The sequence below is a fragment of the Asterias amurensis genome, chromosome 20 (genome assembly GCF_032118995.1).
Source record: "Asterias amurensis chromosome 20, ASM3211899v1".
Taxonomy (NCBI): domain Eukaryota; kingdom Metazoa; phylum Echinodermata; class Asteroidea; order Forcipulatida; family Asteriidae; genus Asterias; species Asterias amurensis.
Window position 1 is genome coordinate 11,174,401 of NC_092667.1, and position 25,098 is coordinate 11,199,498.

Here is a 25,098-nt window from a genome sequence, read left to right on the forward strand (position 1 = left end):
TGTCTGGTAATTCGACTTCATTCTTTATTGATAACACACGTATGTCTTTGACAGACTATAAGGCCAAGCCCCCAAGAACAAACCAATAAAAAGCCACAAAGAAATAGCCCATTCATAACGTGTGTGGGCCGGGCGGGAGGGGGAGGGGGGAGGGGGCATAATACAATGTTAATTTATAACATTGTTATATGACAAGTGATGGCCTCAGTGTGTGATGTCTTCTTACTTTTATCATGTTTTTATGTTTCACTGTTTTGTGGTTAAATTCATTTTGTAACCCCCGAATTCAGGCATTGCACTCATCCAGGACAAAATGCGTCATCTCTCGAGTTTATTTCAGCTGTTTTACTCATGAGGAGTTTCAACATCTTGATTCTTGTGATGTATTTTTTATGCAGTTTTGTTTTTCAATTGGTTCAGTTTGATTCCATTGTGGTTTGTGTTTTTTTATTATTAATTAATATAATTTACTTCCAGTTGTTTATTTATGACTGTGTGTTTAACTGTTTTGTGTATTGCATAATACGCAATGCCAATATTGCATGTATTGCCTTCCTTGATTTGAATTTCTTGAATTTCCTTGAATTTCCTTGTGTTTCCTTGAATTGAATTAATTGAATTGAACTGAATTAAATTGAATTTGTAAGGGTGATAGTTTCTAAGATTTATCTTTTGGTGGGCATAATTCTTCTCTATATTTTATTTTATTTTATTTTATGATCTACTACATAACAAAATATTTTCCTCTCTTAAAAAATCGAATAAAAATTAGCTAAACATATTTATGAATCAAACAAAAATCAAAGGATTCGCATTTTACTTCTTTTAACAAATACCACAAACCATCCATTTTAATAGAGCTACTCAAGCCACTCCCCTCCCCAAACGCTCTAGACTACGAAAATACGACATGTAACAGCCGTCGCTTTTGAGTGCAATTAGAAACCGCTTGAGGGCGTGATCCTGTCTCTGGCGCCGATAAAAATAGATGGACGGCTGGTTTGCTGGGTGACTGACGTGCAGTGTGATGACACACCAGTCTGTAATGTATTTGCTTTGGTTCGCTTGTTATTAAATCGTAACTTGCCGATGCCACAATTACAACACAACTTGAGTTCTAAGAGGGGTTTCTCTACGTTGGCTTCTTTTGTTAGTTAGGACAGGTGAGCAAAGTTGTGCAAAATGTTTGTTTGATCGTTTATTGATAAAAAGCAGCTTGCACTTTGCAGCAGGCAGGCAGAACATGCAGGAGGTACCGAGGTATGTTTTGTGATGTGTGAGAGGATTGAGTGGTGAGGTGACAACTTGAACTTTGTGTTGACAATTCAGTCCGTCATATCTGTGCTGTGGTCACTAGCCCTGGTAGGACGTCAGTCAGTGCCACTGCACTGACGTCCTGGGTATAAAGGTTCTTTACAATGCGAACACAAATTCGACTACAATTTTCATTATTTTTTACCTGATTTGAGAAGTTGAAATTCCGTTCATATATTCTTAGTGTCCCTTAGTACATTTTCAATTAGTGAACACCTCACAATTATATCCATGGAAGAAATTATTGCCGAAAATAAGCAGAAGTTCTGCACGAGCGATGTGATCATCATGTACCTATTTATAGTGTGAGCTAAAGTGCGCATGGCTTTGAGTATAGTGCCGTTATTGGCCATACGGCGGGTGCAATCAATGAATATGACCCTTTTTAAATTTGCGCAAGCCAGTCGTGCGTTCAAAAAAAGCAGAGGAAAATGAAGTTTGCGCCGTAAAAAAAATGCAGCATGCGCAAATTAAGAAAGACTGTCACATCTCCACCCGCCACGAGAGGTCGGTAGTGATCAATGCAAGAAAGTGTTTACAAGCAAGTCCGTTCTCGACGTGCGAGTGGGAAATGTCAATTTCAATTTTCTTTTCACAAAATATGAACACCAAAGGAGAAAAATCAACAATTTTAAATAAAACGATCTTGGAGTTCCAACTACAAGGAACATGTGAGTAAAAGTTCAGCTTCCTGAGTTAAGTAGATATATTTTTAAAAAAATTTTACAATTTTTTTCGCAATGGTACGGAACCTTTATACCCTGGACTCCGTCGCGTTGCCTGCAACGGAGGAGTCCAACCTGGGCTACTGTGGTCACATGAGGTTTACTCTACTCCTGAGTCATGTGAATCCTAGAACTATGAGTATGAATTGATGAGTGAGGTTCGTTCCGCTATCTCTGGTCTGGGAGACGACATTAGTACACACATTACGTCTGTGTTTGTTAGTTAGTTCATGTAGTCATGGTAGTGTGTGTTAGTTAGAATCTAACTTAGATAATCTTCCCATATCAAGGGAACTCAGCAAAACTCCCACAACAAGGGGACAAACGCCAAGCTCATGGGGGAGTCGTACAAAGTTTACAACAAAAGGGTATAACTTTCCGTGTAGCGCCAGCACTTCTTTACTCATTTTTACAAAAAGGGATATCTCATTGAGGTTTATTAGATTATTTTACTAGTTATTTCATTTCTAATAAAAAAAATTGGTGGTGCCATATGGAAACTCTTCCCATAGAAACATTTGTAACAATAACATCATCTGACTGGAGTAGGAGGAATACGTTTGATTATGAATTGCACAAATCAATAAATTGTGATTCAGTAACATTAACAAGACAGCAATATTTATATTCTATCTAGTCATTGTGTTTACAGTGGTTAGCTTGGGGATTCGAACCCACAACCTTGTGTGATTGAAGTCTTGCAGTTTAACCACTTGACGACAGTCAAACTGCCCATTCAGTTTCATTGGGTCATGTGCCTCGATTGTCATCTGAAATTGTAAATTGATCAGTCATTTTCTTGATTTTTTTTTCCCCAGATAACTTTGGTGCAGTTTTGGGCATGTCAAAGAATTGATTAGATCATAATGAGTAGTTCGAGGGGAAAACCTTCCCAGAAATATGATGATCACTCACCAACCCCTGCAACTGGTGCCAGTGGCCCCTCACCACACCCCTCTGGTCCCACACCACGGCGAGAAAATCCCCCAACACACCATGCTGATCCCCTACCACACCCTGCTAAACCCTCACCACACCCAACTGGACCCTCACCACACCCAAGTGGACCCTCACCATACCCAACTGGACCCTCACCACACCCAACTGGACCCTCACCACACCCAAGTGGACCCTCGCCACACCCAACTGGACCCTCACCACGCCCAAGTGGACCCTCACCACACCCAACTGGTACCTCACCACACCCCGTCAACCCCTCAGTGAATCAACAGCAGCAGCAAGTAAAGCCCAAAAAGAAGGTCGTTGTGATCAAGCGCTATTTTGTCATTCTGGAATCGCTGTTCTTATTTGCTGGGATGGTGACCTACATGGCTGATCTAATTACGGATATAGTCGTTGGTAAGAAACAGATCAGGGCTCAGTTTTTTTAAAGCTTTTAACCATGACAAATACTTGCTCAGCAAAAAAAGGTTACCACCAGCCAGAAAACCATACAATTACCATTACTGCAACTGGTTCCTCGATCATTTCTTGCTTAGCTCCAAAAATTGCTAAGCAGAATTTTCTGCTTAACTTTATGAAACTGAGCCCAGTTTTCATACTATTTAGGTCATGTGTCATTTTATAGTTGCTGTTCGTTTAGTTTACTGGTACATTACTGTAAGCTTATTGGGAAAGAAAACACAAGTTTTCAAAAAACAAAAATACAAAAGATTTTAGCAAATGACACATTTTGCGTAGCATTTTGCCGAACAAGGGAAATTGTTCACTGTACAGGGTACTAAAAAAAAACTGTTTCCTGCCTTTGATCTAGGTTTTCAATACATCCTGCTTCACGATTACTTCTGGAGTGGTCTGACATTCGCCTTCGTCATCATTCCTTCAATAACCATCCAGTACTTCAGCTTTCGATGGTTCGTCATCGACTCTCAACACAGTCCCAAACCAAAGCATGTCTCGTTTCTGAAACGGATATGGGATTGGTTCGTGTGGTTGATTGTGCACATTCTGCAGCTTGGAGCGTTGAAAAGGTACAAAGTTAGTCTTGTTTCAAAGACCATGGTGTTTGTGTTTGTAGTGTCCAATACACTCCAACACACCATTGAGCATCAGCACTTGTGTACTGTTCAATATTGTGTTGGAGTGGATTGGACACTACTAACTACAGCGCACACACACACAACCAATGGTCAGATGTTAGTGCACCGTACACTGTATGTTTTTAATGAATAAACATAGAGGGAACTTTTTAATTCTGTTCCACGGATCCCACGTCGGGATGTCGGTGGGAAAATAACACTGGTCACAGCGTCTTATATGTTTGTACAACAAGTGTGTTCAGTTTGCCATGTACATGTAGATCTGAATGTTGGTTTTGTGTACGCACGAACATAGGTCTTGAAAACAAGACTAGTACAATGTTCTATAGAGAAGATGAGATTTCATTTATTTAATAAAAGGTATTTCCCTCTTGATGTCAGGTTTTGAAATTAACGGTCGCAGAGTAGCCAAATATGGGCGAGTCAAATCGCTTGTTCACTAGCCCACCGCGTGAGTGAAAACATTATTCCTTGTCACAATAAATGAGGATAGGGAGGTAAAAACCCAGATACATGTAGATTGTTTTTTTGTACGTGTGTAAAGTTGTTGGACAAGTCTTGATATTTGCTAGATTTCAAAAATATTTCTGAAATAACCTGGAGTCCTTTCAAAAATATGTATAAGCCAAGTCCAAACATAATTTGTATTCATCCGGATAGTTTGTATGCACTGGGTGTAAGACAAATGGTCCCACTATCTCACAGGATATTACAGTTACATGTACATACACTGGAAAAGTAACTTTGTCTGGATTAAAGTGAAATTCATGATTAAAGGAACACGTTGCCTTGAATCGTTCAAGTTGGTCTTTGAAAAGCATTTGTAACCGTTTGTTATAATAATAATAATAATAATACCATTTATATAGCGCCTTTTCCTAAGGTAACAAAGGTTATAAAATGCATTGATCAGAAAGATATTTTAAAAGAATATAATGATCCACACAAGTACGACTCCAAATTGCGTGGTTTTCCTATTACCTCGTGGACTAACACGGTCGGCCATTTATGGGAGTCAAATTTTTGACAGACTTCCAGATTTCAGATCGTATTAGTTTGCAAAGTAAAATGAAAACCACGCAATTTTGAGGAAAATTTGTGTGGATCATTATATTCTACTTTTAAAACATCTTTCTAGTCATGCATTTTAAAACAAACGGTTACAATTTCTTTTTAAAAACTAACTCGACCGATCCAAGGCATCGAGTTCCTTTAATGGTTAACAGGCATGCTCAAATTTAAAAAAAAAACTTATTTTAACAAACTTTCCCTTCTACATGAATAACACAGTTAGCGGTGCATGACGCAACCTAATCATCTTTACCCTACAGTGAGGGCTGCTGTCAGCATATGCTGGCGTATTGTATTATAGATATCTATTACTGCTGTGTACAGCCAGTAATAAACTCTGCAGTCATGGCAGCCGTCGATTTCACCAAGCTCTTCCTCACTTATTATTTTATTATTATTTATTCGGCATAGAAACACATACAAAGCACAAACATATACAGTACAAAACAAAAGCCAGGGACATATGCCTGGAATTAAAAGAGTTTACCTAAAAACTGTAGCGCGAAGGCCTCCAATTCCAATATCCCTGGCCATATATTAAAAATCTAACTTAGGGTTAATCTTAGGACTTGGGACGAGTTAAGTTCCGCATCTATAGACGTTAGGACGCATTGAACCCATCGTCATTACTCGAGATAGGATTAATCCTAGCGTTTCGTGAAATCGGCTGCAGGGTTTGTCAAATGAGATACTATTATACGTATATGTACATATTTCTGTATGTATTTGGTTTGCGGTAACACCATGTGTGTATCTACTTGGTGGGTAGATTCTGTTCTTTTGAGAACTTGTCTTGCTTTATATTCTACTACCGGACGCTATTGGTACTTGTCAAAGACCAGTCTTCTCACTTGGTGTATCTCAACATATGCATAAAATAACAAACCTGTGAAATGTTGAGCTCAATTGGTCGTAGAAGTTACGAGATAATAATGAAAGAAAAAAAAACCTTGTCACACAAAGTTGTGTGCTTTCAGATGCTTGATTTCGAGACCTTAAAATCTAAATCTGAGGTCTCAAAATCAAATTCGCGGAAAATTTCTACTTTCTCGAAAAACTACGTCACTTCATCAGAGGGAGCCGTTTCTCACAATGTTTTATACTATCAACCTCTTCCCATTACTCGTTACCAAGTAAGGTTTTATGCTATTAATTATTTTGAGTAATTACCAAACTTGTACCTTCCCTTTCATACAGTGTCTATAATTGCACCTTGTAGATACTGGCGAACCATTAAGTACTGTAGGAAGAGTCACGAGCACATCCTAAATACTAATAGTGCTAGTTATAATGTAACCGCTTTAATACAGTGTCTATAATTGCACCTTGTAGATACTGGCGAACCATTAAGTACTGTAGGAAGAGTCACGAGCACATCCTAAATACTAATAGTGCTAGTTATAATGTAACCGCTTTAATACAGTGTCTATAATTGCACCTTGTAGATACTGGCGAACCATTAAGTACTGTAGGAAGAGTCACGAGCACATCCTAAATACTAATAGTGCTAGTTATAATGTAACCGCTTTAATACAGTGTCTATAATTGCACCTTGTAGATACTGGCGAACCATTAAGTACTGTAGGAAGAGTCACGAGCACATCCTAAATACTAATAGTGCTAGTTATAATGTAACAGCTTTAATACAGTGTCTATAATTGCACCTTGTAGATACTGGCGAACCATTAAGTACTGTTGGAGGAGTCACGAGCATCCTGATTACTACGACCTGAGTGTATACGAGTATCGAGACATCACCATGCTCAGGCTTCTAGAAGCCTTCATGGAGGCTGCACCACAGCTTGTTCTACAGGTGTACATCATGACCCAGCAATCGGACATCTACTGGCTGACGGGTAATATTAATAATAATAATAATAATAATAATAATAATAATAATAATAATAATAATAATAATAATAATAATAATAATAATAATAATAATAATAATAATAATAATAATAAACCGTTCTTTTAAAGCGCATTACACACGGAGTCCCAATGCGCTGTACAAAGTCAGAAAGAAAAAACAGACAAAACTAGTTGGAGTTTAACAAGTGAGTTCTGAGAAGGCGTTTGAATTTATCCAGAGTTTTAGCGTCTTTGATGTTGCGGTGGAGTTTGTTCCAAAGAGTAGGAGAAAACGTAGAAAATGCACGCTGGCCGTAAGACTTAGTAGAAGCGGATGAACAGGCAAGTAGAGATTGTGATTGAGAGCGGAGATTTCGAGAAGGCTGGTATTTGTGAACAAGTTCTTGCAAGTGAGGTTCTTATAATTATAGCGCTTTATCACACCCCTAGGGGCGTATCGAAGTGCTTGGTATTTTGTCCTGCAAGGTATGTGGATGGAGCTATGTATTGAAGTATGAGACATATTCATTTATACATGTAGCACTCATGAAAATGGTGTGCAAGGTGATGTGGTGGAATAGGCTGCTGATCAGACCAGGAACATCGGGGTGACCCCCTTCTCTTTACGATAAGTGCACTGGGTTCTTTTTACATGCAATACACAACACACGGGACCAATGCCTTTACGTCCTGTTGATGGTCATAGCAATAATGGTTAAGTGTCTTTATGAAAGACACAAGTATCAGGACTGGGACTCGAGCCTAAGCTTGGGCGATATCACGATATTATCGAATATCGCGATATTGATTTGGACACGATTTCGATAACGGATGGATTTGGTTTTAATCGAAATATCGATAGATCGCGATGTATTGCGATGTATCGCGATAATCGCAATTTTTCGATATATCGATTAAATATCGCGATGTATTTGCTTGCTGAGACATCTTGCAACCCATAGGTTTGGAGTAAAACCAGAAGAATAGGTCATTAGAACACCTCTCTTATGCTAGCACTGTCTCTTCTACAACTTTCACTTGGAGTTTTAAGACTGATGGTGTCAAATTTCATTAATCGCGATTATATCGAATATCGTGATATATTGTCGGCGATATATCGTGAATAAAATAAATCGATATCGCCCAAGCTTACTCGAGCCAACTCATACGCCATAGTTGTGGTATAGTTGACAAGTTACATGTAGGGCTAGATGTACAGTTGACTCTCAATGTTAAAACAAGGTCGATGGGACTGGCTAAAATTACCTCGTAAACAGAAATGTTAATGTTAGAGGAAGGAAAATCAAAGAATGACAAAGCAAAATGAGATTCGTGACTTGAGGATGTACTCTTTATAGGCCGAATCTCTTCGTAACAGTGCTCTTTATAATGACAGCAGACTGTAATATTTTCTGGAACAATTCAGGGTCTAAGAAAGGCAAATGCTTTCCTTAATTTGTTGTTCCTTAATTTGTATTGTGCATGAACGATTTTAATTGTGTGCTGATTTGTTTCTCTTTTGGCAACAGTCTCCTCTGCGATCATCTCACTAGCCTCCCTCTCCTGGGGTCTAGAGGCTTACCACAAAGCCCTCCGAGAATCCTGCAGCAATAAGAATAATCTCGGCTACGTGGGTCTCACCTTCAGAATCATCTGGCGTACCTTCACCATAACGGCACGGGTTATCTCACTGGCCTTGTTCGCGTCCTACTACAAGTGGTTGATCTTCCCATTAATAGGTATCCACTGGGTAGGGATGACACTGTGGCTGGTCTATCAAGACACAGACTTCTGCACGACGAGACTCGAGGAGGTACTCTTCGACGCCGTCATCGGCATCATCCACATCTTCTGTTTCTTCAACATGAAGGAGGGACGCACTCGCTACAGAGCGGTCTTCTTCTACACCATCATCTTCGTGGAGAACACGATCATGTTTGCATTGTGGTATCACCACGACGGACAACAGAGGGGGTACGGTCTTCCAGCGCTCGTCTTTGTCTGGGGCGGATTCTTCTTGGGACTCGTCGTGATGTTGTTTTATTACCGCTGCCTGCATCCCAACGGGAACATCCGCCTATGGGGTGGGGGACCACCCATAAAACCAAACTGGAAACCGGTACTTCAAGTTGATGGTTCCACTGTGCATGCTTACGATAATCCCGGGCGGGACGAAGTTGATGGACCGATCCCGTGGTCGGATATCATCATCCCGGCTGCCACGAGGGGTTGTCATGGCAATCTGTTCACAAAAAGAGGAAGACGATATTGTTACTGGAGAACTGAAGATGGCACGTGTCCTTGCGAGGAGCCACTACCCAACGGTGATCTCAGGGCGACTACTGTGCAGCCGGGCGTGACGGTTGCAGATCCTATGATGATTCGAATCACTGATCAGGAGAATGGAAGATGTGACTGCAACGGAGAGACCCTAAACTGCTGTGATAAGAACGGAAAACCAAGGATAGAAACCCTTCTGTAAATACGCATGGTTTTAAGACAAGATTTAGAATCAATTTAAAATTGTCTGGGTTGAAAAAAGGCACCTAATAAAACCATATCAAGTTAAAGGTATCTAGTTAAAGGTATTTTATTGGATTGAAAAATATAACATTTAATTTTAGTCTAAAAGCTTACTAACTATAAAGTTCATACTAGAATTTTTGACATTTATCCCTCTGAATATGAACTCATTTATATCCTTGAGATAACTATCTGGAAACCTAAAAACCAAACGCAACAGCTGATATGGTTGTTGCAGACAAATGTTTAGTTTTGCATGCAGGAAAAGTGCATGTTTTTGTCACTCTTTCTCCTGACCGACACAAAAGATAAAGCCCACATTTTCACAGTTATTTAATAAGGGAATCAATGTGTGGTGAAGAAGTTTTCCACTAGTGGTTTAATCCCAATGAGGCCTGGTTCTTGATAATTTTACCGAGACGAAGTCGAGGCAAATTGATTCCCATTCATAAATACCTTTTCGGTCAAAAACTTCAACACTTTTTGGTCAAAAAGTTAAATAAATGCAAAAATTATAATTGTTCCATGATTTCTTTCAACACAACAACACCCCTCCAGCTATGAAATGGTAAAGCCCCCCGCCGCCCTTAGGGTAAACAACTCCTTATAAGGGAATGCTGTGCGCGTCGCGCGTATCGCGTGATGTGGCACAACTGTTTCAGCCGTTGCTCTCGACCAATAGCAATGAAGAAACTGTCTTATAAGAACAGGTGCGAGGTCGCGTGTCACGCCCATGAATTAACACTTTTTACCGGTCATAAACAAAGGTTTATACACACCCAATTGACGCGCTCTCCACCAATAGGAAAAGCGAAACTGTCTGAGGTATTTATAAATGGTTGATAACACAAAACTCTGTCTGCGACTATTTTGTTAGCTCCACCAATCCTGTGTTATAAAAATTCATCATGTGTGTAATACATTACAAGTACAAGTACATCTGCAATTTTTTATTTAGTTTGTTTTCAGAGTTGAAACAAAAATTTGTGCAAATGTAGATTTTCTTATTTTTATCAGTAAGGCCAGTTTTCAAAAAAATGTAGATACATAATAATCCATAAATAGTAATAATTTAACCGGTATATAATTATGCATGGAATAGCGGTTTTGTGTGTAGTTTTTTTATGTGAGGTCTACCAAATTGTTAGTCAGTATACTGGAAAATTTACAACCAGAATAACTGTTTTTTTTTATGGGGGACTCATGATCAAAGCATGCCTGTGGTTGTACATGGAGTTATTAAAGGCAGTGGACACTATTGGTAATTACTCAAAATAATTATTAGCGTAAAACATTACTTGGTAATGAGTAATGGGGAGAGGTTGGTAGTATAAAACATTGTGAGAAACGGCTCCCTCTAAAGTGGAGTAGTTTTCGAGAAAGAAGTAATTTTCCGCGAATTTGATTTTGAGACCTCAGAATTAGATTTTTGAGGTCTCGAAATCCAGCATCTGAAAGCACACAACAACATGTGACAAGGGTGTTTTTTCTTTCATTATTATCTCGCAACTTCGACGACCAACTGAGCTCAAATTTTCACAGGTTTGTTATTTTATGCATATGTTGAGATGCACCAAGTGAAAACACTGGTCTTTGACAATTACCAATAGTGTGCAGTGTCTTTAAAGCCATTGGACCCTTTCGGTAAACAGTATTGTCCAAGGCCCACACTTCGTGTATCACAACTTCTATATCAAATAACAAACCTGTGGAAATCTAGGCTCAATCGGACATCGGAGTCGGGAGAAAATAACGGGAAAACTTACTCCTGTTTTCGCGCGTTTCGCCGTGTCATGACATGTGTTTATAACAAATCCGTAATTCTCGTTAACGAGAATTTATATTGTTTTACCGTTTTTTCAAAAAGTAAAGCATTTCATGGACTAATATTTCAAGAGAAGTCTTTCACCATTACCTTCTGTAAACCCTGTAAATTATTTGTAAATCTGTGAACTTTTTTTTTTTTTTTCTGTACCGAAAGGGTCCAATGGCTTTAACTCTCACCCAGTTCCTGCATTTGTGCGTGCTCTCTCAATAGGTTTCATATGGATGGAACCCCATGTGTGTAATAACCTGGTGATATTTATCCAGGTTCTATGATGATACTTATTTGCATAATCATAATTATTCATTAATTTTCAAATGGAGCTCAGATGTAAAACTTAAAGTTATTTTGTTTCCTTTGGATGAAATGTCATACTCCTGTACATAACATTCCCTATTCTACTCTCATTGACTCTTACCTCAGCTTAAAGGGAAGGTATTCGTTTGGTAATTTCTCTCGCAACTATTGGCAATAAAAACTTACTCATTGATCAGAAGTTCATCAGCTTTCGATAATAAACAGCATTTTGAGAATTAGTTCACTTCAAATTAATGTGGTTATGGAAAAAGATATTATAATTTATGGTAAAAAATTGAATCTGAGAAACGGTAATTGTTGGATACGTTTGTCATAATTTATTGTGCATTCCAATTACGGATTGTTCTTCCTGCATGGCGAACATCACCACTATGGATTTGTTGGTGATATCTCCAAAAATGCAACCTTTTTGGAATGATATTTTCCAGGTTAGTTTTATATTGTACAATATATAATAATCTACATTGTATATAGAGGATTAAACCAATTGATCTGATCCCAAAACCAAAGGTATACTTTCCCTTACAAAACCTGTATCTATTATTCCAATATTTAAATAAATTATTTTTGGATGAGAAAGGCATTGTATATGATGTACAAACAAACAAACATTGTGTGTGAGAAATTGTTGATCTGTGAAAAAGAGAGCACACATAACAGCTTGAATAACTTCTAAGCAAAATTGATCATGAAATGCAATTTTTTGGCGACATGGACTGTTAAGTTTGACAACCTTGGTTGGCAAAAGTACTGGCTGCCTTCACAGCAAAAAAAGAAAGAAAATTGTTTTTATTTGTTTTTAAGCAATGCTACCAAATCACCAAATCAATATTGATAGCTATACCAAAATCAAAAAGTACATGAAGTGATACTCAATGCCAGTCATAGTCCGTATTGAATAACCCCTTTGTTGCTATGAAAGTGGCCATCTTGCAGGGTAGGCTGTATATATGCACATCTAAACGCCTACATGTACATCAATGAGGCATGCAGCAAGCATTGTTCCCGGTTTGATTTCTATGGCACGCAAATGTATACGCACAAACCAATCACAAGAACCATCTCTGCCCTCACAGGTACCCATTTACTCCTGGGTGGAGAGAAGCAATTATAGTTAAGTGTCTTGCTCAGAGACACAAGTGTCACGACCGGGATTCGAACTCACACTTGATGAACAGAAGCATCAAAGCTTGAGTTCGGTGCCCTTATCCACTCGGCCACGACACCCCATGTTGTGGGCAGGTATTACGTCATATTCGATACGGTCTGTAGGCTGAAGACATCTTTGTTCAACTCCTCTGATTAGGCAATGAAATTGGGGGTGGGGGGTGGGGATACACTTCAATTTAAAGGAACCATACTATTTTCTGTCCTTCTAGTGTTGCTTCATGTGTGTACTGCTCTATGATGTTATTTTGTGATTCATTTTATCCTGTTATAAATAATAATACATTTTTAAATAATTTTATCGCTTAATTTTTTTGTTTAGAGTAACATGTTGTATTGTTGAACCAAACTATGTTTCCTTCATACTTTATGATGTTATTTTGTGATTCATTTTATCTTGTTATTAATAACATACATTTTAAAATTAATTTGTCGCTTAATTATTTTTTTAGAGTAACATGTTGTATTGTTGCTTATAATGTACAGGTATTTGGTGCTGACTTTTTTTTTTTTTTTATGTGCGGAATGAGGTGCGTTGATATTTGACTATAAATATAAGTAAACCAAGAAATTTCCAGAACGACTAATCTAGCATGTACATCTATATTTTATTAAAGGGATTGTACACTATTGTTATTTTAACTAAGTAATTGTTGTATTGGAATTTTGATTTAAAGGGCACTGGACAACAAAGGTAATTACTATTTTTGCATATTTTGAAATATGCCAAGTTTGAATACTGGTCTTTGACAATTACCAAAGGTGACTGTCCAGGGGTCGATTTCACAAAGAGTTAGGACTAGTCCTAACTTAGGACTAGTCCTAGGAGATATACAAATTGCATGGATAGTCCTAAGTTAGGACGAGTAACTGGTCCTAACTCGAGATAAGACTAGTCCTAACTCTTTGTGAAATCCACCCCAGTGCCTTTAAGAGAAGAATAAAGGAAACTGTTTCTATATAGTCTGATGAATTCAAATATAAGCGATTTAATGCGACTACCGGTACATGTAAGCAAGTCAATAAGTCATACCAGATATTATTCTAATGGCTTACTGTGCTACCCAAAACAACATAGTACACATTCTCTACATAAACAAAACAAATGTTGAAATTTGTCCAGAATCAAGTCATTTAAGTCGTGTTATTTGATAAGATAAAAAAAATATCGCAGCCAAACGCTCAATTGCAGTCAAATTACAAAGAGATAACGAATAATAATACACACTTCAAAGAGTTAAAAATACAAGAGAAAAAGTCAAATAATGTAATACTCAAGGCCGCCCTTACCCATGCACAATGTTGGTAAACGTTTGTGTAAGAAAAGTGGGAAAAGTTTCCGTATGGCGCCACCACTTTTTCATTCGATATGAAATAATATAGTATCTAATTTACCTGATTGATATATCCCTTTTTGTAAAAAAGTGTGAAAAAGTGGTGGCTCCGTACGGAAAGTTATCCGAAAAGTGTTATTAATTGTCACTGGTGTTAGTGTGTATTTATGTAAGTATGACAGCAACACAATTACACTTGTAAAAAACAAAAATGAAAAACAAAGAACTAGAATTATTAACATGTGCAATATACTGTGCACTTATATATTTGATTGTATGAGAAGGGACATGTACAAGTTTGTCCAACAAAACTTGAGTGTTTACTTTGGGATGAATGTGGGCGTATTCAATGTTGTCTTATGTTAAAAAAAAAAAAATTGAAACAAAAGACCACAATACTAAGGTTTATACCAGCCAAACTACCATTCACATAATGTGCAATTTGTGACTGGTTTGTTTCTGCCCATTTCTGCTGAGCTCAAAACTGTTAAGCAATTGTTTTCTGCTTAAGCAGCTCTTTTGGGCCCTGCAGGTTTTAACAAGAGAACACAAAAAGGATGCTTTTCAAATTATATGCAGCATGTTTACATCAATAGTTTTTAAAAGCTTAACATTGGCATTCATTTACAGGATCTGAGGCTTTTTTTTTATTTGTTCATCAAATAAGTTTTAAAAATAATATGTACATTTTCTAAGATTCCTAACCCTTTTTATTTGTATGTTATTGTTAATTTGTTTGTTTGTAAACAGATGCTTCTGTTGTTTACTCACGGCTGGGTATCAAAATAATTGTATTTGTTAACTTGTGGAGATACACATCAAGGCGTATTTTAACATAACTAGCTTAACCAATCAGAGTGAAAGAAAACCTTAATACTATCATTGTGAAACTACATGTAGTTATATATTCATTTTTTATGATAATTCTTAATTATGTTAGTCCTTTTATTTATAGGAGTTAAAATCACAGAAATTAATCAAAACTTACAACAAGGTTTTTCAGGAGATGAAATAATTACTGATGTTGTAATGCATTGTGGTGAATACTTCCAAACATACCAAAAGAAATTAAATTATTATAAAAACAAAACAATGATGATAACATTAAAACAAAAATGATGTATCTTTTTGAAATTAATTTGTCATAATGTTTTGACTTTGTGAGTATTGACTGTCTAATATGCAGATAGAATGCAATTTCAGACTACTGGAATTCGAAATATAACAATGGCGAACTTGATTTACTACCCCCCCCCCCCCCCCCCCCCCCTTCAGATTGTCTGAAATGCTATGGGCCTAGACCATGAAAGCGATGACTCAGTCACATGTTTGTTACTTCATGTATTATAATTGGGTCACACAAAGTTCGGGAATAATGGTCCTTCATCACGATCGACACATTGTAAAAGGGAAAGAAAACGTGAGGTAAACATTTCCTTTTTCTTGTGCATTTAACAAGACGCATCTACCTAGAAAATAATAATGTTTCGGCAATACTCGGTACTTTCCATACATCAAGACAGTTTGTTTTCCTGTCCTGGTGTGTAATCAGTGATCCCGTAATAAATATTGGCTAATGAAAGCTTGATATTATAATGCTAATAGCATATTTTTGTTATGATTTTGTTTCCTAATAGATTTTTTGTTTTTTGCGAAAGGGGGAAAGGGAAACAAAACTTTTAAAAACTCGGTTAGTTCACCTTGAAAATCTCATTAATTCTGGTTGGTGGTCCAGGGACGGGCTTCAGCAGAGCAATCCTGCAGCGGGTCCATTTTAAAACTGGTTTCATTGTTTTGCATCTCTAGCCCCTAAGTATTATCATTAAAAGTCACACCTCGGGCGATATGATTTCCCATTATGAAACAAAACTTTTAAACACCTTTTTTAACTTTTAACTTTAACTAACTTTTAAAGTAGGTCTGCTGTGAAAAAGTACATGGAGAGTGTTATGATTTGGGATTACGTAACTTTGAACTGCAAGAGTTACAATAAGTCCTCAAAAGTCTCAAGCCATTTTGAGAAAATAATTGTTATTCATAATATTTCAAAAACTAGGCCCTATGGTTACAGAGTTGCAAGAATGATTGTTGATGCACAATGTTTTAGATGTTACTTGTAATGATGATTAATAATTATACACATTGCAATTGAAGTTGAATTAAGTTGAATAAAGTAAAATGTAGGCCCCTAATTTTTCACGGTCAGCCATCCTCTTGCTGTCTTTTCTTTGGTCATGGGACATGATGAAACATTCAGGCGGGATTTTCCCAGCTAACTTCCCGCCACTTCTGCTTCCTGTTGCTCATAACAAAAGCGCATTATGTTTCATCGGTCTATTGTGTCTTATTCGAAAGTTATTTTTAGTCGATAGTTGTTTTTTCCTTTAAAGGCCGGCACTAAACTGTCAAAGTCTGCCTCTCACTTGGGTGACTACGCATATCCCACCAGTAGGCCTAATAATATCAAAATAATCTGTATGGACCCCGGCGATAAGTTGAAGGGGAATAGTAAAAGAAAAAACACCCTTGTTGCACAACATTAATTTGTGTGCTTACAGATGCATTAAAGGGCTTCAGACCTTAAGTCTTTTATCAGCTTCAAATAAGTTGAACAGATAGGGACCGTTCAAATTCGAACGCCAAGTGTCAATGATTGACTTATTTTTTGCATTGAGTTGGGCGGTCCTTTTAAATTAATCTGCTTGCGCCCTCTTTTGAACCATCCTTCCTCGCCTCCTCAGCTCATTTCAATGTTCCATGGTAACATGTGCGTTAAATACGTCGTGGGTACCAGGCAAAATCGCTCTAACTTGCTCCATGAAACTGTCGTCGGGTTTGTGAAAAAAAGTAAATTCCTCTGTAAAACCTGCAAGCGGTAACTGGGAACGTAACCAAAAGAGACCAAAACCATAGAATTTAGTTAATATTTATGATTAAAAACGATGCAGTTGAAGCACATGAAGTGTCTGCTGACACCACAGGTAAATATGCAGCATTTGTAAATGGTTTCTGTGGATTTTGTTGTCGTTTTAACAAATTTCGTAGGTAGTTAACGACGCCGTGGACGTTGTCAACGATGTTGGCATCCGATGTTTATGCTGCTTTATTTCGGGAATTATTTCTTTAAAATGTTAATAGTTTTCGCCGTATGTTCGCCGATGTTTATGCTGCTTTATTTCGGGAATTATTTCTTTAAAATATTAATAGTTTTCGCCGTATTAAAAAATCACGGTTATCGCAATCTGCAATATTTAAATAAAGGTTTCTTTGTAATAAAAGTGCTTTATTATAATTGACTGTTACTTTTTGATTATTTTAAATAAAATTAAATAAAACAATACAATACTGGTAACTAACTGTCTGTCAGTGGTGTCTCTGTGTCAAAAAATAATAGGGAAAAAAATAAACAGTGGGGCTTTTCTCAATCAAACCCCAGCTTAGGCTTCGGCTCAGGCTCCGCGGCACTGCTCCAAAATACAGGTTTTTCTTTTGGCACCTTATCCCTCTGGCTGTTGACATCACTCTCCCACAACATCCCAGTTTACTGTTTAGCCCAAATGGGGCTGTAATCGATTAAGTTATTAACAAACCAAGAACCAAGAAAAGGCCAGCTGCATACACAGCGTGCAGAGCCTATAAATAAGCAGGAGCCCTAGCCGAGGTTTGAGAAAGGCCCATGCATAGGAGACGTGATTGTTAATATTAACGAGTACGTCTTGAGTCAACATACATGTATTGTCACTGTCAGTAATGACTTCTACAACTTACAAAAACTAAATAGAAAATACGTTGTGGTTGTAACCAGCACTAGCTTTGCTGACCGCCACAAAGACTAAAAATATAACTTTAGTGAATAAACTGCATCAACAATTATGGAAAACTTTCCGTATCCTGCCAGTTACCTGCCACCACTTTTTTCACTCGTTATTTTGTAAAGGATTGTCTCATTTGAGTAATGAATGAAAAAGTGGTTGCTGATATGGACAATTTTCCGAAATTATATTAAAATGAACAGAACCCCCCCTCCCCAAAAAAAACCCCAACAATTTGTGTGTCTTTTTGTTCACCCTGTTGTCCATGATTAAAACAAATTACTTTTCTACCAATTATTATTATTAATAATTAATTTTCCAAAATTTGCCTTTCTAGGATGGTGCAGCAAAGATCACAGCCCTTGCCTGGGCGCCAAACAATACCAAGATGGCTGTGTGTACAGTGGATCGGGTTGTACTTCTCTACGATGAACACGGAGAACGGAAGGACAAGTTTTCAACCAAACCATCTGATTCCAAGGTACATGGTAGTGGATATGATTGTCGGTACTGCATGCAGGGCGTGGTTTTTACGCTGGATTTCAGTGTTGGGCCAGTACACTCAAGACAGGAGAAGTCCGGTGGGCTTGTTATTTAACATCTTTGTCTCAAAAGAATGATGTTCAAATGTAGAGTTTGAGTCTCACAAATATTTTTCAATCCTGCCCAGTATCGGCCATAAAACAGAAATAAGTGTTAAATGATGGACTAATTTTGCCAAAAGAAACCCAAATCTCATCATCAAATGATAATGTTTTTACGTCACAATAATTTTATTGTACCCTTTTCCAAATTTGTATGCATGAAAGAGAAAACAAAGGTAGGGGGAGGGGAGGGGTTGGTGAAACAGCAATAAAACCTGACTTCTAAAACAGTGATTTATGTTCTTTCCTGCAGTACGGCAAGAAAAGCTACACAGTGAAAGCTCTTGCATTTTCACCGGATTCTACCAAAATAGCCGTCGGACAAACGGACAACATAATTTATGTCTACAAAATTGGAGACGATTGGTGAGTAACTTACAACGGGTATTTTTCTAAACATTAAAACGCCATTTCCTGAAACACTTTCATGACATTCACTGAGCCACTGTGTTGAAATAAAGCCTTGTTCAAAAGATTCCTACTCCCTCATGGTGTGTTGTGGCCGAGCGGATACGAGAACCGGACTCAAACCCTGGGATTCTGTTCAGCAGAATGTGGCACTTAAATAAGACACTTAACTATTATTGCTGCGTCCATCGGATGGGACGTAAAGCCGTTGGTCCCTCATGCTGTGAAACGCATGATACAGAAGGACCCAGTGCATTATCGAAAAGAGAATGGGTTCGTCCCGATGTTCCTGGTTTGATTGGCAGCATATTGTGTCACAACACCTTGTAAACCATTACATGGTACAATTTAAAGGAATTGGTCTCATACTTGAAAAGGAACAGGTTGCCTTGGATCGGACGAGTTGGTCTATAAAAAGCATTTTTAACCGTTTGTTATAAATGTTGTAAAAGTAGAATACAATGATCCACACAAATGTGCCTCGAAATTGCGTGGTTTCCCCTTTACTTTGCGAACTAACATGGTCGGCCATAAATTTGACTCCCATAAATGGCCGGCCGTGTTAGTCGACGAAGTAAAAGGAAAACCGTGCAATTTCGAGGCACATTTGTGTGGATCATTGTATTCTACTTTTACAACATCTTTTGTCAACCATGCATTTTAAAACAAACGGTTAAAAACGCTTTTTGTAGACCAACTCGTTCGATCCAAGGCAACGTGTTCCTTTAAAACACATAGCTCCACAATACCTTGGAGGAAATTACTTAATGTTAAAGTGCCACTGAGTGACGGGTCTGAGCGCTATGCAAAGTTATATTTCTGCTGGGTGTATTTCCACACTGCAAACTTCTAGTTCTTTATTTCTATACTAATTAAAACAAACTGTAGGTGTATTAGTGCATGAAACAACTCTTTAAAAAAGATAAGGAGCAGTTCCAAACATCCTAAAGGGGAGTGTCGTGGCCGAGCGGTTAAGAGCACCGAATTCAAACTCTAGTGTTTCTGATCAGCAGAGTGTGGGTTCGAATCCCGAGACGTGACACTTGTGTCCTTAAGCAAGACACTTAACCACTTGCTTCGTCCTTCGGATGGGACGTAAAGCCGTTGGTCCCATGTGTTGTGTAAATGCATAAAGAACCCAGTGCACTTATCGAAAAGAGCAGGGGTTCGCCCCGGTGTTCCTGGCTGGATTGGCAGCATATTGCGCCACAGAACCATGTAAACCATTACATGGTGCTTAAGGATTAGGTCTTATATCTCAAAAATTCGCCCCACTCTTTGCAGTAATAAAACCTGGCGCTTTGTATCCTTTGGCAAAAGGCGCGTTATAAATACGGTTATTATTATTATCAAAAGGGCATTTTGTGATTTGTTCTTCCCTCATTTTTGTTTTCATTTTTTATTTAGGGATTCTAAGAAGTTGATTTGCAATAAGTTTGTGCAGCAGAGTGCAGTGACCTGCATGGTGTGGCCGCCAGATAATAACATCGTCTTTGGTCTGGCTGATGGCAAGGTTCGCATTGCCAATGTTAAGAACAACAAATCCTCCACTGTGTATGGGACGGATTCTTACGTCGTCTCTCTGGCTCCAAAGTGAGTATTTTGTTATTCCCTAAAATAGAACAAAATCATGTTTACTTCAAGGTATAGGGGCTGTGTCTTAAAGGGAAGGTACAAGTTTGGTACATGTAATTTTCAAAGACCAGTCTTTTCAATTGGTGTATCCCATCAAACCATAAAATAACAAGCCTGTGAAAATTTGGGCTCAATTGGTCATCAAAGTTGCATGGAAATGATGAAAGAAAAAACACCCTTGTTGGACGAATTTGTGTGCTTTCAGATAAGAATAAAAGACTTCAAAATGAAGCTAGAAGTCTTTCATTATTTTAGTGAGAAATTACCTCTTTCTCAAAAACTATGTTACTTCAGAGCGAGTCATTTCCCACAATGTTTTATACTATCAACAGCTCTCCAATGCTCGTTACCAAGTCAGTTTTTAAGTTAATATTTGTTTTGAGTAATTACCAAACGTGTACCTTCCCTTTAATGATCAGTTCGAGTTACCAAACGAATCCGATGAAAGCCAGTTTAGAAACTTCCAAGTTGATGTGGTTTAAAGCACCTCAACTTTTGAGTTGCAATCCTTAATGTAAAATGTTTAAAGGCAGTGGACACTATTGGTAATTGTCACAGTTGGTGTATCTCAACATATTATGCAGAAAAATAACAAACCTGTGAAAATTTGAGCTCAATCGGTCATCGAACTTGCGAGATAATAATGAAAGAAAAAAACACCCTTGTCGCACGAAGTTGTGTGCGTTTAGATGGTTGATTTCGAGACCTCAAGTTCTACATCTGAGGTCTCGAAATCAAATTCGTGTAAAATTACCTCTTTCTCGAAAAACTATGGCACTTCAGAGGGAGCCGTTTCTCACAATGTTTCATATCATCAACCTCTCTCCCCATTACTCGCCACCAAGAAAGGTTTTATGCTAATAATTATTTTGAATAATTACCAATAGTGTCCACTGCCTTTAACCACTTGTGTTTTCATGAATCAGCCTCAAATTTTACACACGACCACCGGCCCTATGCCAGTGATTTCAGTGTCGGGCCAGTGTATCTCAAGACAGGACATGTCCAGTGGTCCAGTTTTTTTATCAATTCATTATCTTTGTCTGAAAAGCATGATGAGTTTGAGTCTCACAAATAATTTCAATCCTGATTTGTATCACCCACAGTGTCTGTTCAAACAACGGTTTTAGATGATAAAAACATTGTTCTCGTTTTGATTCATATTTCTTTTTTATATTGCTTTTAATTTTCCGTAACATTCTTAAATATTTACGTAATTTTTATATCGTAATTTTATCATGTGATTTTATGTTTACTTTTAACATGTTAGTTTGTTCGCAGGGCCCAAATGGAAACCATGTTTTTTTTCACTGATTTGGCTCACCGTGGGTAAATAATGGAACTAAATAAATACAAAATGTTTAGGTCTTGTAAGTAAAACCCTGGTCCAGTAATTTTTTTCTCCCCAAACTGGAGCCCTGTGAGCATGATAAATTTTTCCCCCCGCTTCCAATTTACAGCATGTCAGGTAAAGGCATCCTCTCTGGTCATGCCGACGGGTCAGTCGTCCGCTTCTTCTTCGAGGACGAAGGCACCGGCGAATCTCAGGGCAAGATCTGCACCCATCCGTGCCCGCCTTACGCCCTGTGCTGGGCGGGGAGTAGCATTGTGGCGGCCGGGTGCGATAAGAGAATCACCGTGTATGGCAAAGAGGGTCGGGTCAATCAGCAGTTTGACTACAGTCGGGACGCTGACGAGCATGAGTTTACTGTGGCTGTAAATAGCCCTAGTGGACAATCGGTTGTGGTGGGAAGTTATGACAGGTAAGAATTCATACACAAATTGTTTAATAGAATTCTTCAGAACGACCTATAGAGCTCTTTAGAACTTTATAAAGCCACCGGTTTTATATAGAAACTTTAAAGATGTCTAAACTGTTTTCTATAGAATTTCTACAGACGTAGAAGGTCTTTTCACCATTTTGTAATAATTTTCCAATCGTATTGAAAGGTTGAATCCATTACAGGAAAAGTCCATGAAAGAATTTCCAAGGTTTGGCCAGGGTAATAATGTTTGAAGCGCAGTCATCATTCTTTGGAACTGCCCAAGCCTACATCCGTATGGACTGTAAAGGGGGTAACCCTGTTCCAGCCCTAAGAGTAGACGGCAACAGCCTCTGGAAAAAATAATTGTAGCCCACACCTCGTTGTGTGTCTGGCAACTTGCAAAAACAAAAAAAAAAGAAAAAAAAAGAAAAGAAATTGCGCTATATAACTGTATAAGAGCTGTTATTGACATTTTCTGTAATGTTCCCATCTTTGCAGATTAAGGGTGTTCAACTGGGCCCCTCGTCGTGGCATCTGGGAAGAGGCTAAGATGAAAGAGATTAAAAACCTGTATACAATCACAGCCTTAGCTTGGAAGAAAGATGGCTCCCGTCTTGTAGCCGTAAGTAACAAGGTTTTGAGGTTTTCTTACAGAAATGCATATCCTTCTAGAAATGAAGTTTTGTAGTAACATCAGGGTTGTCCACAGGTTTTGAAGTAGCAGGTGAACAAATATCAGTAGCCTGGTTTATCAAAGTACTGAGCTAGCGCGAAGTGTAACAGCGTGGGGGCGGAGACCCGCCCAAGGGCCCCGGGAATATTTTTTGCAAACACTGGAATTAATAGAATGGGTAGATTGCCCCTTATAGGCAACCTTCATTAATTTATGTTTTTTTTGTTTTGGTCTGTATTTGTGCAGGGTACTTTGTGCGGTGGAGTGGAACTGTTTGATTGCTGTCTCCGTCGAGCCATTTACAAGAACAAGTTTGAGATGACTTACGTCGGTCTCTCTCAGGTTATCGTCAAGAATCTATCATCGGGAACTCGTGTTGTGCTCAAATCACACTATGGATATGAGGTTAGTACTGAAGGATGGGTTTTAAAGTTTTTTTTTAAGTGAGGCTCCAGCTTCAAATTCAGGGCCCAATTTTATGGCGCTGCTTAACGGTAAGCAAATTTGCGTGCTTACTGTAGCAGAAAAATGTGCTTAAGCCTTAGCATTTTTCACAAGTTAGCAGAAAAATTGGGCGGCCATATTGCGTGTTTACCGTGGACTTGCGTTGTGTAACATTTATTTTTGTGCGGTAAGCACCGGAAGGTTAGCATGCCTTTTTCGGTGCTTACTGTTAGCACCACTATGAAATAGAAAGTGCACAGTAAGCACAAAATCGGCCGCTCAGCAGCGCTATGAAATTGGGCCCAGTTCTGTGTTCCACTCATTTTCCAATAGATGGACAAATTGTTGCGTGTCATTGCCGAGTGGTCTACACACGTAGGTTACCGGACCCAAGCTCAGGTGTTGTCAGCAGCAGAGTGTGGGTTTGAATCCCGGTCATGACACTTGTGCCCTTGAGCAAAGCACTTAACCATGAGAGCTTTGTAAGAAGTTGGGAAGCTTGTGACATCATTTGCAAGGGGTCTATAAATCATTCTTAATTGCTAAGAAATTTTGATGTCACAATAAAAACCACTACGGTAATTAATAGTGAAAACTCATCTTAGGATGTATTTTATCTCTTCGTGAAATCAGGCACTGTATACCCTGTTTATCTTTTTCAATTTAATTCAATTCAATTCAAGAATACATTTATTTCCATACTCTCATAAAAGAATAGGAACAGTTACATGTATTACGGAGTAAAGCAAAACATATATTTAAGTAAGAGTAAACATAAATAAATAGAGTACAGGGTCGTTTTGTTAAGCATGAGCTTGTAAAAAACAGCCAGACAGACAAGAAAACAAGACAACCAGACAGACAGACAGACAAACAGATAAAAGGACAGATGAACATAGTACATGATACAACAAGTTCATAATAAAAGCGACAAGATGGCAGAACATTTCACATTTTTTGTTTGTTTGTTTGATTAGGTGGATGAAGTTCGCATTCTCGGCAAAGATCGCTACCTGGTTGCGCACACCACTGATACCATACTCCTTGGTGACCTAACGTCCAATAAACTCAGTGAGGTGCCGTGGCAGAACACGGGAGGAAACGAAAAGTTCTTCTTCGAGAATGAAAGCGTAAGTTTTGATCCTTAACGATGCTTCAATTTTGTCATTCAATCCATTTCTTTTTTTTAAGGTATATTATACAGGATTGGTACAGGTGACAAATTAGTCGCAGACAGTGTTTTCATGTTTTTTGTGATCAACCATACACATGAAATTGACAAACCTATGAAAAGTTTGGCTTAAAGGCAGTGGACACTATTGGTAAATTACTCAAAATAATTATTAGCATAAAACCTTACTTGGTGACGAGTAATGGTGAGAGGTTGATAGTATCAAACTCTGAAGTGGAGTAGTTTTCGAGAAAGAAGTGATTTTCCACGAATTTGATTTTGAGACCTCAGATTTAGAATTTGAGGTCTCGAAATCAAGCATTGAAAGTGGTTTTCTTTTCTTTCATTATTCTCGCA

General features: G+C 38.2%; 2 protein-coding genes across 3 annotated transcripts in view; both read left to right on the plus strand.

Moving 5' to 3' along the window:
• The first annotated feature begins 1,002 nt into the window (after positions 1-1,002).
• Positions 1,003-15,280, plus strand: LOC139952372 (XK-related protein 6-like). Of its 2 annotated transcripts, none has more exons than XM_071951484.1 (5): positions 1,003-1,163; positions 2,858-3,398; positions 3,814-4,030; positions 6,842-7,026; positions 8,551-15,280. In XM_071951484.1, exons 2-5 carry the CDS (start codon positions 2,906-2,908, stop codon positions 9,501-9,503), a joined length of 1,848 nt encoding a protein of 615 aa, XP_071807585.1. In that variant the 5' UTR covers positions 1,003-1,163; positions 2,858-2,905; the 3' UTR covers positions 9,504-15,280. The 2 variants fall into 2 exon arrangements, with proteins under 2 accessions (XP_071807585.1, XP_071807586.1); XM_071951485.1 differs by lacking the exon at positions 1,003-1,163 and adding an exon at positions 1,223-1,260.
• A 1,755-nt stretch (positions 15,281-17,035) lies between these two features.
• The window catches only part of LOC139952574 (intraflagellar transport protein 172 homolog), a 39,051-nt gene continuing 30,988 nt past the window's right edge, over positions 17,036-25,098 (plus strand). The window contains exons 1-8 of the mRNA XM_071951755.1: positions 17,036-17,169; positions 18,338-18,481; positions 18,898-19,010; positions 20,460-20,645; positions 22,148-22,450; positions 22,952-23,075; positions 23,373-23,531; positions 24,548-24,700. Of these exons, the coding sequence (XP_071807856.1) occupies positions 17,131-17,169; positions 18,338-18,481; positions 18,898-19,010; positions 20,460-20,645; positions 22,148-22,450; positions 22,952-23,075; positions 23,373-23,531; positions 24,548-24,700 (1,221 nt within the window). The 5' untranslated portion in view covers positions 17,036-17,130. The remainder of the gene's footprint in view (positions 17,170-18,337; positions 18,482-18,897; positions 19,011-20,459; positions 20,646-22,147; positions 22,451-22,951; positions 23,076-23,372; positions 23,532-24,547; positions 24,701-25,098) is intronic.

Excerpts from the sequence above, each read along its gene's own strand:
- LOC139952372 (XM_071951484.1), top strand. The coding sequence starts at position 2,906 with ATGAGTAGTTCGAGGGGAAAACCTTCCCAGAAATATGATGATCACTCA. Across the intron at positions 4,031-6,841 it reads CAGCTTGGAGCGTTGAAAAG|ATACTGGCGAACCATTAAGT; the intron begins GTACAAAGTTAG and ends TGCACCTTGTAG. Across the intron at positions 7,027-8,550 it reads GGACATCTACTGGCTGACGG|TCTCCTCTGCGATCATCTCA; the intron begins GTAATATTAATA and ends TTTTGGCAACAG.